Raw genomic sequence first — 15,922 nt, 5'->3', positions numbered from 1 at the left:
CACTAAAGGCCATAGCTTTACATTCAGACAAACATGAGAAAGACATCATCTTTTTATCCAACTCTTGCCAAGAAAGCCAATTAGCGTGTTTCTAAAAAAAAAAAAGGGAAAACTATTCCTTTAACTACTTCCTTCTCCAACTGATACCGAAACATCTGTTTTCCTGCCTCCTGAGAAATGGTTTGACGTAGATGTCTGGACTGTAAAAGGAAATCCGTGCCGAGTGCTAAAACATGATCCTAATCTCAATACTATTTATTAGCAACTGTAGCCTCGCACCATGTGCATGAACAGATGGATGATGCACTACAAATCACTGAATGTTTGCGAGATGATTTCTTTGCTTACACTGCAGTCCACCCCCGCATAAAGGAAAATAAACCATCCACCTGATGCTGACAAATCTATGACAGTTCTGCCCTTCTTTCTTCTCAATGGAGTGCCAGGCTCCAGTTCGACGCTGACCTCGCTACTCCCACGGCTGAGCGGTCCGGTCTGGCCTGGACCTCCACCCTTCCCAGCCTCCTCCATACTCCCCCGGGCTTCAGGCTGCGACCTCATCTCTCATAATTTCTCTTTCAACCTACTCTCCGTCTGCCCTCTGCTCCTCTCGCTCTCTAGCAGCGTGAGTAATTCTGTATTTCAGAAGACGTTTTTATGCAGCCATTTCTATGACGCTCAGGGCAGCAGTGGATCGATTGCACGGTGACCTTGACCACTCTTGGCTGTTCTTAAGACGCCTACAGTAATGTCAGAAAAATAGGGCATTAAAAACAACAGGTCAGACAGGTGGGAGAGCTAAAACAATATAGAACATCCAGTATGTCAAATATTCTTTAGAAAACAGCAGCTTTGACTGTGGTTATTGACAGAAATCGTAAAACATTAAAACTAAACATATGACAAATTGATGAATAGCTAGTAAGTTAACCACACAAAGGCTAGCTTCATACTTTCCCGGCATGGTGTTAGTTTAGAGATCTAAATATTACGTCCTCATACTTCTATGATAAGTGAAAATAATCACAGGCAACTATGATTGAGCACAATGGTGAGGGAAATAAGGTCCATTAAAAACCTGCCGTTATGATAACACAAATGAAAAACACTATTTACATTATTATCCAAACAGAAGAGAAGTTACTGGAAGGTCTGCTATTCCTGGGGCCCTCTTGCAGCAAATATCTAAAAATGGGATTTGTGCCATGCATGCTAGGACCTCACTGACCCGAAACACATTACTCCTCCACACTCACCACATCCCTGTACTGTCTTTTACTTTAATGGGCTTTTATTTCTGTAGGATGTGGAGTTAAGTCGCATAAAAACGCTCACTCTCAGCCTAATTGAGTTTATCTGTGATGACTCAGAATGAAGGGGAACTCCTCATTTGTGGACTGTGGGAATCGGTACGAGCTCCCACGGATGGTAGTAAAAATCAGGCGATTTCTCACCAAGCGGCTCCTGATGGTGATAGCAGCTCATTCAGAACTACTCCACAACCTTGAGACGAAGCACACAGCAGGCCGGGAGGTTCCGTTTTTTTTTGCTCTGATCTCCTCCGGCTTCCCGTGCCAAAGACGATGCGAGCCTCCTCCAAAAAAGGCAGAAACATTTAGGCAGGGGCGCGTATCCTTAACCCGGCCCATCCTGTCGCCTTGCAAGTCTGCTCAACAAATACCAGACACGTCGAGTGTGTACCTCACAGCGTCTGCTTTATAACAGGCCACTGTGTCACTGCTGAGGATGCAGCACAGAGAGCGGCCTCCACTTAACATAGTGTACCCAGCAGTGTTTACAGAGGCCCTTCACTGCAATGCACATCTCATCCCTGATGGATGATGATGACTGGGGCAGGGCTCTTATGCCCATCAGGGATAAACACAAACTGAGACACACACAAGGGTTGCATTCCTGAATGAAGCAACAGGAAATGTTATTACTCACAATGATATTCTTTCATGGCGCACAAAATAATCAGATACATCATGAGATTGGGAAGCAACAGAAGGTATGCGGCCGGATTCAACAGGCAGTATACTCTCATAAGCCATCGAGGTGTCAAAGTTTAAAAAAAGCGAACTGCTATCCTTACCTGGCGGACAAGGCTGTTGGTGGTGGTGTCGGAGGAGGTGCTGCCATCTGAACCTTTAAATCGACCTTTTCTTCGACCTCCTTTGCTTTGAGACTACAGAGAACCAAAAGGGAAAGAGTGAAAGTGTTAAAGAAGAGATACTGATCATTTATGTTTACCTTAGTACAATACTTGCATTCACATGTACATGGAAATTGTCTGTAAAATAAGTTAATACTCAATAGAGAAGTTGCAACCAGATAATATTTGCTTGAAATATAAATTTAAAAAATGTAGGCTTGTCAACTAACAATAAACAAATGGGCTACTATTGGATACTTTTGTAATTTTTTCAGCAGCTATGGCCCCAACAAATTGTTTTCGTGGCATCTTGAATCTGACATTTTTTAAATCTTTAATACTAGTAAACGAAATAGCTTTGGGCTGTGGGCAGATAGACAAAATAAGACACGTAATCCACAGGCGGAACTATTTGATGGCCATTTTGTAGACCAAGCCGTTTATCAGTAGATAAACATCTGTTAATGCAAACTGCTTCAGGCTCTCAGTGTACACATCAGCATGTGAGTGTTGTTTAAACAAAGGTTTGAAAGAAATGTGAAGCTATCTTTTTAGTGTGGACATAGTTGCTAGTTCAATTAGTTAAGTACAGCTTTCAGTGTTTTATTTGAAATATAACATTATGACAGGGATCATAAAACAATGGTAATGATGTGGGTGGTCTCTTATATGCAAGCTGATATGATGAGGGGCTGGAAATGAAATACACTCAGCTCAAGGGTTCATAAGGCATGTGTTGCTAGTAGCAACTGAAAAAGAGGAATTCATTTTAAATCTGCCTTTTATTCCAGCCTGTTCCCCCGGGACATGTTAATCATGCAAATAAAAAGAGACGGTGAAATATTCTGACCGTTTCTCAAGAGCCAGTCATTTAGAACTGGTTGAGCTGCAACAAAGGAGCCTGGAGGAACAGGGAGAGCTTTAAAAAATAAATAAATGCCAATACAGGTTGAATAATGCTCTTAATACTGCAATAGAAAGATAGTGCAAAACTCAATATTTCAAATGTGTTACATGAGGCTTTCTGAAAATCCAGCAGATGTTTTCATTCATTTTCATTTACTATTTATTTTGAAGTTCTGGTGCTTTTTTGTTTTATGCTAGTTTATAAGTTCTAGTACATTTCACATGGAAACATTTTACTACAGTCCATCCTTTACACAATTAGATTTTTAAGTCCATTTTTCTTTCAGTTATTGAAGGGTGATAGTTACGAATTTGAACCATCCAAGTGTACATTTGTTAAAATAAGCTTTACTACAGGAGCTTAAATATAAAAAAATCTGTCAGTACATTGAAACATAGCTAAGCCTGAATGAAACAATATGACACTATGAAAGAATACATACGTGTTTGTTTTAAACTTTGTTGTGTCATACAATTATTTCTCCTTGTAATGTGTGCATTCGAATAAAATGGTTTCACCTTAAATTTAAAAAGTAGGCTTACAATGACAATATAGCAACCTAATATTAAAATGAATATGTGTAGGTTAAAGATGACAACAGATATTAGGCTTAAAATGCAAAGATAATAGCTTCGACGACAATTTTAAATTAAATAAATTACCGTTCAAAGTTCACGAGGTGACGTCCTCGTGGCTCACACAGCGGTACGTGATCAAAGCTTAATTAAGCAGCAACCAATGGGCGCGAGGAAGTGCACAGGTGAGCTGAAATTGACCTGCTAATTTTCGGATGCCAAGCTAACTTCAGACAACTGCAACACGCTTTTAAGTGAAAATGACGATGCCTCTCAAATTAGCATGAACTTACTTGTAACATCGGATGTTCCAGCGAGTCCATGCGGTAGTCCAGAGGTGTTGCTGCTCTTGTTTTGGGAGTGTTGTTGACGACCATTACACCCTTTGAGAAAAGCAAACATTCAACAAAACCTCTCGGCTTGGACAGTGGCCCCAGCTGTGTCCAATATTAAAGATAAACCGCATTTTAAAAATACTGAAATCACTAAGTAGAAAAGGAGGCGCAGCAGCAGTCACCGCCAATCTTCAAGTTTGATACAGGAGGGTGAAAGGAGGAGCCTGTGCGGAAGAGCTTTGAAAAGCACTTTTCCTCCAGTTCAGATGATGGTGATAATGATTTGAATTCTCGGATATTATCGCCTCCCTTCAGCATCACTGATCCTCCTCACCAGTGCCCTCCTACACTGGCTGCTCCATGCAACCTCATCCAACGCCAACACCTTCTCACAACACAAAGGATGCCAATGGATACATTCTTCCAAGCTGAAAATATGCCTTTGTACATTGGAGTCTCAAAAATGAAGAAACATAAAATAATAAAATAGACATATAGCTAGATAAGGACAACAAAGCTGAACCATAATACAAACATTGAACTATTTAGCTTGAAATATAGGTCATACATGTAGGTAATAGGTGAATATCTTTATACATGACTTACAGTATACATTGTGTGGGATAACTATAAAATCACACTTTTGTACAACCAGCAGACTTTATTTTCCAAAATAATCTAAATTTCAATAATCATTAAAAAAAAGCTGCAACCAAAACATATTGGACATTTTTGCTTGATTAGGAAAGTTGAATGACTAATAACAACATAAGTCATTTTTTTATTGATTTAAGTTGAATCTTTGCAGAGAACTTTCATGTCTCACCTGTGCAGGTGTTCAGATGGGTCCTCCACACAGGGAAAGGTACTGCAACCTATTAATGCCTTGCTGTCTGTCATTCAGTCTAATGGGACAAACACGTCTTACATGCTGTGATGCACAGTCCTGTATTCAGTAGTATATCTACTGAAATTAGACTATTCAAACCAAATACTCCAGCTGAAGTAAAACCCCTTCCTCAGAAAACGTTTAACTCTGAAGTTTTGTTATTTATTATCGCCCTCTAGTGGTTTCATGTGCGTTTGCATTTGAAAGGGTCACCACTGATTTCACCCATCAAAGTCATTGTCAGTTAGCCATATGGAAACAGTTGAGTAAAGTCTTCTGTGGCTCTGCAGGGAGCTTTCCAAAGTCAGAAAAGTAAACGCTATGATTACTGTATACTGTAATGTTGACACCTTGGCATGGGCTTAGAGGAAATCTTAGGAAGCTGGTGGCACAAACTGCGGGGAGTTGGAGAGATGTGTGTTTAGCAGGTACATATGGTCTAATGAAATATGCCTCAGAGTTGCATTATGGGACATGTAGGATCCAGTGTTTTTGGGATCGTACTCTTAAAATCAGGATGTCTCAGCTGCGATTTTTACTTTTCAAAAATAATTGTGTATTTGCAACAGCTTCATGAACATGCATAAATCCACACTTTCATGCATTCACACAACCCCACAATTATTGACCTCCGTGCCAAATTACAGACTCCTTGGGCTTTGTTGAGCCTCAATTTTTAAGATTGATGCTTCCCATAATTATTTTACATTCAAGTTTAATACTTTGTAAGTCATGATTGCAAATACTGAAACACCACAGTAACTATGTTGATCTCAGGGGATTTTGTGTGAAAACAATAACAGGTGCAAAGGAGGATTTTCAGTCAGATCCCTTCTTATCAAAGAGAAAACATTTTTATACTTCCTTTTTTTTTCTCTCTCTCTCTCTCTCTCTCTCTCTCTCTCTCTCTCTCTCTCTCTCAGTGTTTCCAATGTTCTGCTGCCCTGACGACCCCGCAGCTGACCTCTGCTTCTGACAGCTCTCTGATGAGCAAGTGAGGATACTCAGCGCTCACACCAACACGGCCCAGATAAAAAGCCCTTCCTTCCTCCATCCTGGCAGCAGTTGCCTTGAAAAGATGCACACATGCCAAAAAATACACACACACATGCACACATGCCAAAAAATACACACACACACACACACACACACACACACACACACACACACACACACACACACACACACACACACACACACACACACACACACACACACACACACACACACACACACACACACACACACACACACACACACACACACACACACACACACACACACACACACACACACACACCTACACCTCAAGCTTTCCTGGAAATGCCAATGGGGCTGGCATTTCCAAAATAACAGCAGAAATGCAATATAAGAGAAAAAGCAGTGGGCTTCCTGCTATTGTCTGAACATTTCTCGGGAACTCACAATAAATGGTGTCAGCTTTTTCTAAATGATCTCTAACACTGTCAACACAACTGACTTTGCACTTTGATAGCTAGCTCGCGTTGGCAAATCAACATAATGCAAATTGTGTAATGAAACTAATCCCCAACACAAATAAAGCGACAGCTATTTGTTCAGATTTGACAGGAAATGATGTTGAGAGCACCAGAATGTAATCACAGCGAGCTGATTAAAAGCAGGAACATCTTCTAGTAAGCTCACTCATTCTACCAATATCACAAATCCAATTCGATGCACAAAGAAGATGATTTACTGTGTTTCATTTATCTCATTGCACTGATGAATCCCTCTCTTCCTCTTCCTCCACCTCCTCCTCCTCCTGCAGGCCCCCCCACTCTGGCCGGTGAAGAGCGTGTGCGCTGTGTGGGCCGCATCGCCCCAGAGCTTCTGTCTTGAACAGCGAGCGTTAGTCATCCATGTTGGTGGATGAAGGGAACAAGGAGCTCAGGTGGGTGGAAGTGCCCTCATATTGGATCATAGAGAGGCCTCAAAAACATAGGAACAATGCCTCTGAGATGAGAAGCTACAAGAGAGCAACATTTCTCTAAGCAGGGCTTCAAAAATAAATGCATTTTACTGCAGCTCATTCCTAACAAAGATAATATAAGAGTTCTCATTTAGCCATAATCTGTAATGATGTAGAGCCTCTCGAATGCAAAATGACATTCTCTACTTGTATTAGGACACCAGGTGCTCATAAATCCCCAATAAGTAGATCAACAAGACTTTGTATGTTGCTTGTGTTTAATCAAATGATTTGATTCTATGAGGCATCGTAGATATTTTACACACAACAGATATGCACAATTGTACCTGAATTTGAGAAATAAGGTCATAATTAAATTTGTTACTATTTACTGTCTGTGACATACAAAAATAAATCAAGTATTAAAAAAAAAGAGAGAATTCCTACAGCTAAAATTTACCATCCAGTGCTGCGACTAAAATATCCTGTAATACTCACTTGACTTGAATACATTTCCAAAAACACTAGAACGTAAGTTAGCATTTGTTTTGGCTCGACCCTGTGTGAAGAGATATACATGGCGACTCCTGTACACTGCTTTTAGAATTTGAGTTTGTGTTCAAACAGAGCGAGGAGCAGAAGGCAGGCCCACCCCATCAGCAGGCCGAGGTTCTGAAGCAGAAACAGGAGGAACGGTCTGTCCGTCTTCACCCGATTCATCTCTGGAAGCTGGAACAAAGACAGAAATGAGGTAATACATAATTATTTGTTAAGAAATGATTGGTTAGAAAGAGGAATGTTTTTAAAGTAAAGGCTGGCATTACTTTAGATTGTTGTTATTGTCATGGTAGTCCGTATATTAATAAACTAAATTAGCACAGACTAAGGCCAATGCTGAATTTAAAGGGGCCCTATGATGCACATTTTCAGTTTCACCTATTGAATGCTTGTATTTTCACGATTAATTGCACTTATTTTAGGTCGTATTGGATAAAAGCGTGAACTAAATGAAATGCAATGTAAGGAATTTGCATGAGGTTTAAGACCAAATGTGGAATATTGATGTGACAAAGATGTGTCGATTTTTTTTGTTGCTCAGAGGGATTCCAGTTCTTGCGTAACAGGAGCAAAGGAAAGGGATCGGTTCAATCAGGAAATGTGGGCCAACATTTTTTCCAATTGTTCTGACTTGAGTGGTTGTTCATGGGAGTATTTCCAGTCAAGACAAATATTTTTCAGCTCACTCCTACACCACATGAATGCAGCACAAAGGCCCTATTTCACAATGAAAATGAAATATAATGCGTGTAGTCACCAGGTTGTGAATCAGTGCTCTAGTTGAGCAGCTGGGGAACATTATAGATCTACACAGTGCAGTAGTGTAGCTCACTTATAGGTTCTAAATAGGCTGATGGCACAGAGGAATAAACCTTATCAGGATCAATTCATTGTTGGTTTTGGTCATTTTATGTACTTATGCCACAATAAAGCTCCTTTACCATTTCCACAAGTGACAAATAGAGGAAAATCCCAGCAGTAACAGCGAAGATCCACTGCTGCACTTCAAAATCGGAGGAAACGAACAGTCCGATGTAGAGGCCCATGAAGGCCGTCAGAGCGCTGAGAAAGTTCATGAGCACAGCAGTCTTCACCGAGAGTCCGGAGCTCAGCAACACAGCAAAGTCCCCTTTGGAGACAGAGAGCAGGAAAGATAAGTCACAGTGTTCCCTGGCATCAGTCCTAAAAAAAGAGGGGTTTGCAAAGTGAGTACCCGTGACCTCTCACCCATCTCGTGCGGGATCTCGTGGCACAGGATGGCCACGGTGGTCGCCATGCCGGTCTCAGCTGAAGAAGAGAAGGCTGCCCCGACAACAAGGCCATCTGCAAAGTTATGAAGGCTGTCTCCCACGATTATCATCACGGCCAGCAGAGGAACCCCCTGTCCTGGGAACACAAAAGGGAGTCTGTGTCATTAAAGCTCATCCTCAGACCGTGACAATGGCTCGGTTATGCCAGGCGACTAATTACTAAGTACATCAGATTTGGCTCATTTAGAGAAACTCACTCTGATGTGAAGGGCTCCTTGTGTTAACGTGTTCCGGAGATACTTCTGAACACTCCAAGTCCTCCACCGGCCCCTGCAGAATACAGAGAAGTAATCGTACAAATTAAATGAAGGAAGATGGATGTTACAAATTTTCAAAAACAGGATATATTTATGAAACAAAATGGTTGGAAAATGGGTCCTTTATCATATGAGTGGCCGTGTCTGAAACATTCTAGTTCAAGTGTGTATTGCACACATCATGAAGTGCTTTCTGAATGATTCAATACTTCTCATTCTCCCGCATCCTACATACTGTTCCTTCACTGCCTCCCACACCACGCTCCATTGCCGGTTATATAAAAGCAACACAGGACAATTGATTTAAATGAAGTATAGTCGGTTTTTAAAATGTAAACATGGATTTATTCTGTCCTCCATATTTGTTTTTTGATGGATTAGTGGCAGCCATTTCACATCCATTTTATCGGATTTTGTGCTGTGTTGTATACTGTATGTGTGCTGTTAGGATCGTGATGTAATTGAAGGTTTTTTTTCAACAGAGCCCTCTAGCAGAACTCCACTGTTTAGAACAAGTGCTTCAGTGCTGTCTTGATGCTTGGTTGGAGGAGTAGTGTGGGAGTAGAGTATCATCAGGGTGCATCGAAATATATTGACTTAATAACTACACAGTGCTACAGCACAGTAAACACAATATTTAACCAATGCATTATCTCCGCTACCATAACTGATTCTTGTTTTTTAGGAGAGAATTTCATGCTATTGTGAACAGTGACAATATTATAATAGAAAAATGGAATATACTTGTGTTCATGAGGAAAGATATACACATAGAAGATTACAAAGGAATGTTATTAAGGCTACAAAATTACTAACTATCACGCAAACAACTAATAATAATAATATTAAGTTATTTTGAATGTTTTATTAATTTTAATATTATTGCTTTCAACTAACCTAATACAGTGTGAAATCAAAAAAATACTCTCCTTTAGCCACTTGCAGTAGTAATATGTAGCTGTTTAACTTCAAGGAACTGCTGTGTCATGTTCCCTGCATCTTTTCCAACAACTAAATAACAGGGATGATGACGGGAATCAGGTTCTTCCTGCCAAGTAAAATATAAAAAAACAAAGCTGTTCAGTGGTGACTCACCAGCTGTATGGTGGAGATGGATTTGCCCCTCTGGGATTGGCCATTGTAGTTGAGCTCTAAGGGAAGGCCACTATGACCCTGCAGACAAAAGAAAGTCATGAGACCACCGTTTCTCAACAATCAGCTCTGCAAAAGTTCAGACTCGACACAAACTTGCTTGTTCATGGAAAACTGTAAAACTTCCACCTCTGGATAGATAAAGAAAATCAACATCGCCTTTCCTTTCACCCCCCATGGTTTGAGTATCTGTTTTTTTACTAAGATAAAAGCTGCAAAACTTACATGGCCTTGAGAAGGAACCAAAAAGGAAAGGATTCTTTCAATGAGGAAAAAGCCATAAATCCCAGCAATAATTCCCAGAATCCTCCACAGATAGTCCTTCCCTTCTGCATAGTGTTCGTCTTCGTGGCTGTGAGTGTCATCATGGAGGCCAAGGATCTCCAGAGGAGACAGAGAGGAAACCATTAGACATGTACTCCTCAGTCAACAGGGTTTCTATACACTCATGGCACTTGTCCTATACCTGTGGTATGAGGTGCAGGAGTGCGTCCCCTGAGAGGGTCCCCACTGCCAGCCCCACAAACAGCTGCAGGATCAGGGTGTAGGTCTCCTGGCAGGAGTTGAAGAAGATCAGGCAGATACCCAACATGGAGCCCAGCGTGATGAGCAGGACGGCAGCCGTGCTGTAGCCATACTCTGCAGGGAGGAGACTGTTTAGAAACATGTTTCCGTTTCTCATTATTAAGGTTGTACTTTTGTAATGATCATAGCCTCGCCTCTGACTAAGGGACATCCCACAGGCCATAAGACTGTTAAACACCTGAACTTTTAAAAGAACATCCATAACATTCATCTGTTTGCAACTTATATATATCAATATTCCAATTACTTGTATAGACTATTCTGCAAAATGTCTATTATATTCCATTTTATTTTATTCACTTGCACTATTATCTGTTTTATTGTGTTGCACTGTTGGAGGAGCCTGCGACCTAAGAATTTCATTGTCATAACTACACTGTAGCTATGTACAAATGACAATATAAGCCTTGAACCTTGAACCTCATACAATGGTTACATGTTTTATATTTCACTTTTATCTGGACCTGTTATGCACAACAAATAAAATATAGGAAAAATCTTAAGACACAAAAGTAGGATCAACAAATACATACAATTCTGGAAGAAAGTAAAGACAATTATGAATATATGTTTATAGTTTATATTAAATGTCAAATGTAAGAATTGGATTTCTAATTCTCATGGTTATTTTTTTCATTCCATATATTTTATTAACAAGATCCTTCATGTTTTAATTTTTATAATATTTAATTAAAGGTGGGGTAGGTAAGTTTCAGAAACCGGCTCGAGTGCACTACAATTTGAAAGTACACAGCCGAAAAGAATCCGCCCCTTCCTTCAGACTTCCTTACAGAGCACCTCCTCCAACACACACATGACGTCAGCAGACTGGTGAAAGTGGCCGCCTGTTGCTGGCGAGTCATTGAAGTACTGCTGCAATGCACGCCCAATGAGGGCACGAGATACATTTGTGCGTGCACGAGATGGAAGGCTGACAGACAGGGCGGCAAACCAATCCGTTTAGCCGGGCCGGCTAAACGGATTGGTTGTACTTTTTACAGTATCACGGCTTCCACAGATGACACTTTTTTATGGATTTTTTGTCAAAGCACTTAAGATATTCATTGCTATCGGGATGTTAAGAGCACTCCATGGAATATAACAAAAAGTGTATCTTGAGCCGGTTTCTCAAACTTACCTACCCCACCTTTAATGTACAGTTCTTCTTTAGTTTAGTTTATTTTTTTTTTTCGAGCGTGTAAAACCAAAGAAAATACAAAGGAAACAAAAGGTGATACAGTACTATACAAATGAATGCAATAACAAAACGAAATATTTAATTAATAATTGAATAATCTGTAGTATCATTGTCTGATATCAATACACAACAAAGCTTTAGCTAATTACACGTCTGAAAAGGGGCCGGAAGAAGTTTACACTTATTTAATCCGACCCCTTCTCCCTTTTGGAATGTGTTTAATAGTTACTGTCGGTACATGAGGGAAAATGCCTTACTCTCGAGAGCAGTGGGAGGAGATCCTTTTCTTGTTTGCTCTGCAGTCTCACAGGCATTGCCTAGCAACTGCTGAATAATGGCCGGGCACATTTGCCTGAAGTGATCCTTGGAAATTGGCAAATGAGGATCCAGAGCAAAAATATCCACCAGCTGATTGGCGGAAAAACATACCTGATTACATTCAAAGGAAGAGAGAATTTTGTGGATGAGTAGGAGCCACTTCAAATCAAGGCTCACACTGACTGCATGCAGATCACAGCTTGTTTTTCTGTACAGGAATCACTCTTTTTAACTACAATAAAACATTAACCTCACCTGTGCCCAGTCTTTGCTTATTTCTCCAGTTTCATGGTTGCAGCCATCCCCTTTATGTGAGCTCCACCTCTTCCTGTTGTGGGAGTGCATCCCTGCTTCCTGTCCAACTCCCAGCTGATGCAGCAACTCCTCTAAATCTAAGACAGAAAGCCCTGCGTCATGATACTGTACATGTATCCAAATAAATCAGTGTTTATTTTGGGACAAAAAAATACTACTTTATGCAGATGGGATAAATAAAATATAGATTTTAAAGGTCACCTATTGTGCAAAATACACGTGTTCATGTATTTTATACATAAACATGTGTCCCCTCTGTGCAAAGACATTCTGAAAGTTTCAGGAAAAAAGATTCTCTCTCTTTTTGTCCTGATCCATTTATATAAAAACCTGTCTGAAATGAGCTGATCAGATTTTGGCCACTTTATGATGTTATAACGATTTTTTGGATCGTGTAACCATTAGCCAATCACCAACCATGGTAACCCCCCCCCCCCCCCCCATACCACATAACCTGAATCTCTTCCGAGAGCACCATTGTGTTCTTTTTAACCAAATCTCTCTCAGAGGGGCGTGGGGAGGGGCTCCTTATTTTCATCTAAAGTAACAGACAGAGAATCAGCACTTCTGAAACAGGGCTGAAACAGAGGGGTTTATGGGATGCTGCAATGCCTGATCTGTTCGGTATTTCGAGCCAAATACTTCAGAGACATGTTTTGTATATATCTGAAACCTATAATATACTGATGAAAAACAGTATAATAGGGGACCTTTAAGAAAAGCTCTCAAAACAATGACCAGCATTTTGGGTTGAACCTCCCATTTGGTGCCAGTATGTGTATTTATTAAGAGCATGGAAAAGCATCTGACTCAATCTTTAGAAGATATCTCGGATAGAAAATCTGTCAGGGGGGTTGATTGCTCTTTAATGCATGATGCCTCATTGCTTCTTTTTATGAAAAAGACTGAATAGATTCAGTGGAAGCACAGGAAGTTCCTTAAAATAAAGAGAAAGGTTTTGTCCATGTAACCGTAATCAGGTAGGAATCTCCGTTAAATGTGTGTATAAAACAACTGTGCTCTTGAACTCACCTATAATCTGCAGGTTACTTGTTCGATTTAGGGATTGAAAGATGTAGTCTGTAAAGAAAGCCGGAGACGGGAGGTTCCAATGTCTGAAACAGTGGCCCTGCAGGACGTGGCTGATGATGGCTGCAGACAGTTTGGGGACAGATGACACTTCAGCATCTTCATGTACGCCAACATCTTCAAGGAGGCCAGCGGCATCGATACACTGTGGAACCAAAAAGGGGAAATCAACATCTGGTGGTCAAGACAGAAAATACATCTTATATTTCAAATCCTTACTTGCAAATCAGATGAGTGGTCTTGATGGGATGGGTCATAGTGCTGGTTGATGAGCTGCAGAATACTTTCTGTTTCTCTGGATGATAGGAAGTGATTGTCCTCACCCGGATGTAGATTGGTGAGAGCCAAAAGATAGAATTGAAAGTTCTCAAATGAGGAAGAGGAGGATGAGGAAAGGGATGCGGCATTTGACACGCACAGGTCTTGCAAGTTTATTATGTAGTACAGCAGGACGGTGGAGATCCGTTGGTAGTCTCCCTCAGTGAGGTAAGCCTTCCCATCATCCTCTAGCACAGAGAGCGCTACACCTGGTGTCAGGCACTGCAACAAGAGGGAGAAAGAAGGACATTTAAGGAAGAAATCTTGCAAGTATTGGCTGATAAACGAAGTCTTAGAAGAAAGGTCTGCTTGATAAAAAGGCCTATTTTCTCCTTGCATGCGCCTTACCCTATGCTTTCTGCAGAATTGGCAGCCAAATTAAACCCACGCACAAAAACAAAAAAGGTTAGGAGAGTGGGCGAAGCACAATAATTTGTAGACCTCTCAGCAAGCAGTGAAAAAAGTTTCTGTCTTCATTTTAAATCTCACTCTCAAGGCTTCACACACACAAAATCCCTTTGGTCAGTGTGAAGTACCTCTAACTCCACTCTCTGGACTTTGTTTTGTCGAACTGCTAGAGAAAGCCACTCAGCATGAATGCCTCTCTGAGGTCAAGGACTTAAGCCTCCACATACACTCACATTCCAGCCATAACAAACATGTTTTTTGGAATAAGCAGGAAGGGGATAAATACTGAGTAACTGTGGGTGTAAAGGTTAAGACAGGTGAAGGCCTTACCTTGCTGCAGACATCCTGAGAGGAGCCAATCCGCTCAGCACAGTGCACCTCCTGGAGGAGCTTCGCGATCAGGATTCCAATGTGGTTCTTCTGGAGCTGTGGCTCTTCGTCGACACCCAGGGGCAGATCCAAGGCCCTGAGAGTGTCATGCAGGTGTTTCTGCCCTCTCACGTCCAGAAGACAAAGAAGCAGCAGCAAACCACTACTCCTGAAGTGCATGTTCCTACCAAGGACTCCCAGGACTTGAGAAGATGATTGAAAACAAAGAAGTGAGAAATTGGAATCAAGAAAAGAAGAGTATGCAAGAGGCGTTAATAATAGGCCCGCACGATCCTGGAGGACAGAAATGTTGGTGGGCACCTTTCAGCTGAACCAGCCCAACAGTGGCGATCGGTCAGCCAAAGCCTGGGCCCCTCAGTCCACAACAAAAGGATTAGTGCAGGCAAGTGAGAGAGCACAGGGGGCATGGAGGGGGAGACGGAAGAGAAAATAATTAGTGTAGAGGAAAACTATGGAGTAGGGAAAAAGCCGTAAATAACGCAAAGAACGCTTTTCACTTTTGACTAAATCTGTCAGTTTTCAAAGTGGTTATATACATTTTTCAAGAGAAATACAGGAGCTGTTATAAGGGACTGCACCCCCCCTCCTGATTTAAGCACTGGTAACATCGAAATCAATGAGTTTTTATCCTCTGAGATCTCTGAGTCATCAAAGATCAAACAACCAGAGCAAAACATGCCAAGCTTTTTAACGTTCCAGCATCCTCCCACACCGTACGCCCTGCAGGTCAAAGCGACCGAGCAGAAGACTGAAGCTACAGTAATACCTGAGATGAGATAGATGGAGAGAAAAATAAAAGCTTACCGGATGAATCGTTCTCCCCTCTGCTCCTCTCAGCGGCTGCAACTAGGTTTGTTTTCCTCCTCCGGTGCGATAAACACTAAGGCTTGTTTGGGGAGAGTTCTTGGGCATTGCTGCTGCTGCTAAGTAGGATTATCTGCGACAGAGGGCTGGTTTCCATGGAGAACGCCACCTCATTTTTAACATTAGGTGAAGGGGGGGGGGGGGGGGGGCAGAGAAATACTTAACAGGACATTTTAAATTGAGCTTGACTTATTCAAAATGTGCAGAAAAGACATGTTGCTGTAAGGCTGCTTTCCTTTATAACGGGTCAGATTTAATTTTCTCTATTGTTTGTAGTTAATATTAACACATTTTGGGCATTTTGTTTATATTTATTCTTTAATCTTTTTGATCATCAAGGATGTATCTAATTACAATCATGCTGATATT

The 15,922-nt window shown here is 41.1% G+C and overlaps 2 protein-coding genes across 9 annotated transcripts in view; both read right to left on the bottom strand.

Moving 5' to 3' along the window:
• The window catches only part of cacnb2a (calcium channel, voltage-dependent, beta 2a), a 55,197-nt gene extending 49,226 nt beyond the window's left edge, over positions 1-5,971 (bottom strand). For 2 of the 3 annotated variants that reach the window (XM_034108506.1, XM_034108510.1), the window contains exons 1-2: positions 3,931-4,239; positions 2,096-2,188 (exon numbers count right to left, since the gene is read on the bottom strand). In XM_034108506.1, coding sequence (XP_033964397.1) covers positions 2,096-2,188; positions 3,931-4,014 — 177 coding nt within the window. In that variant the 5' untranslated portion in view covers positions 4,015-4,239. Of the gene's footprint in view, positions 1-2,095; positions 2,189-3,930; positions 4,240-4,798 lie in introns of those variants that run through there. The other variant, XM_034108508.2, reaches the window with a different exon arrangement.
• Positions 5,972-7,051: 1,080 nt separating this feature from the next.
• On the bottom strand, positions 7,052-15,645 carry LOC117465959 (zinc transporter ZIP12-like). Of its 6 annotated transcripts, XM_034109084.2 has the most exons (14): positions 15,494-15,644; positions 14,990-15,034; positions 14,630-14,871; positions 13,793-14,113; positions 13,517-13,718; positions 12,425-12,561; positions 12,109-12,280; positions 10,535-10,707; positions 10,294-10,449; positions 10,012-10,089; positions 8,857-8,929; positions 8,577-8,735; positions 8,291-8,478; positions 7,052-7,520 (listed from the first exon to the last, which is right to left on the bottom strand). In XM_034109084.2, the coding sequence occupies exons 3-14, from the start codon at positions 14,846-14,848 to the stop codon at positions 7,392-7,394; spliced, it is 2,007 nt and encodes a 668-aa protein (XP_033964975.1). In that variant the 5' UTR covers positions 14,849-14,871; positions 14,990-15,034; positions 15,494-15,644; the 3' UTR covers positions 7,052-7,391. The 6 variants fall into 6 exon arrangements, with proteins under 6 accessions (XP_033964975.1, XP_033964973.1, XP_033964974.1 ...); XM_034109082.2 differs by having other exon boundaries at positions 14,990-15,644; XM_034109083.2 differs by having other exon boundaries at positions 14,630-15,034.
• Positions 15,646-15,922: the final 277 nt, after the last annotated feature.

This window comes from Pseudochaenichthys georgianus, chromosome 20 (assembly GCF_902827115.2).
Source record: "Pseudochaenichthys georgianus chromosome 20, fPseGeo1.2, whole genome shotgun sequence".
NCBI classification, from domain to species: Eukaryota; Metazoa; Chordata; class Actinopteri; order Perciformes; family Channichthyidae; genus Pseudochaenichthys; species Pseudochaenichthys georgianus.
Note: the sequence above shows the minus strand (reverse complement) of the source record. Positions and strands in the feature narration are given on the sequence as shown.

Bases quoted from the DNA above. Each gene is read 5' to 3' on its own strand.
- LOC117465959 (XM_071206941.1), bottom strand. From the start codon at position 14,848: ATGCACTTCAGGAGTAGTGGTTTGCTGCTGCTTCTTTGTCTTCTGGAC. The intron at 14,114-14,629 runs GTAAGGCCTTCA...CTCTTGTTGCAG, and splicing joins CTCAGGATGTCTGCAGCAAG to TGCCTGACACCAGGTGTAGC. The intron at 8,736-8,856 runs GTGAGTTTCTCT...TTGTGTTCCCAG, and splicing joins AAGGAGCCCTTCACATCAGA to GACAGGGGGTTCCTCTGCTG.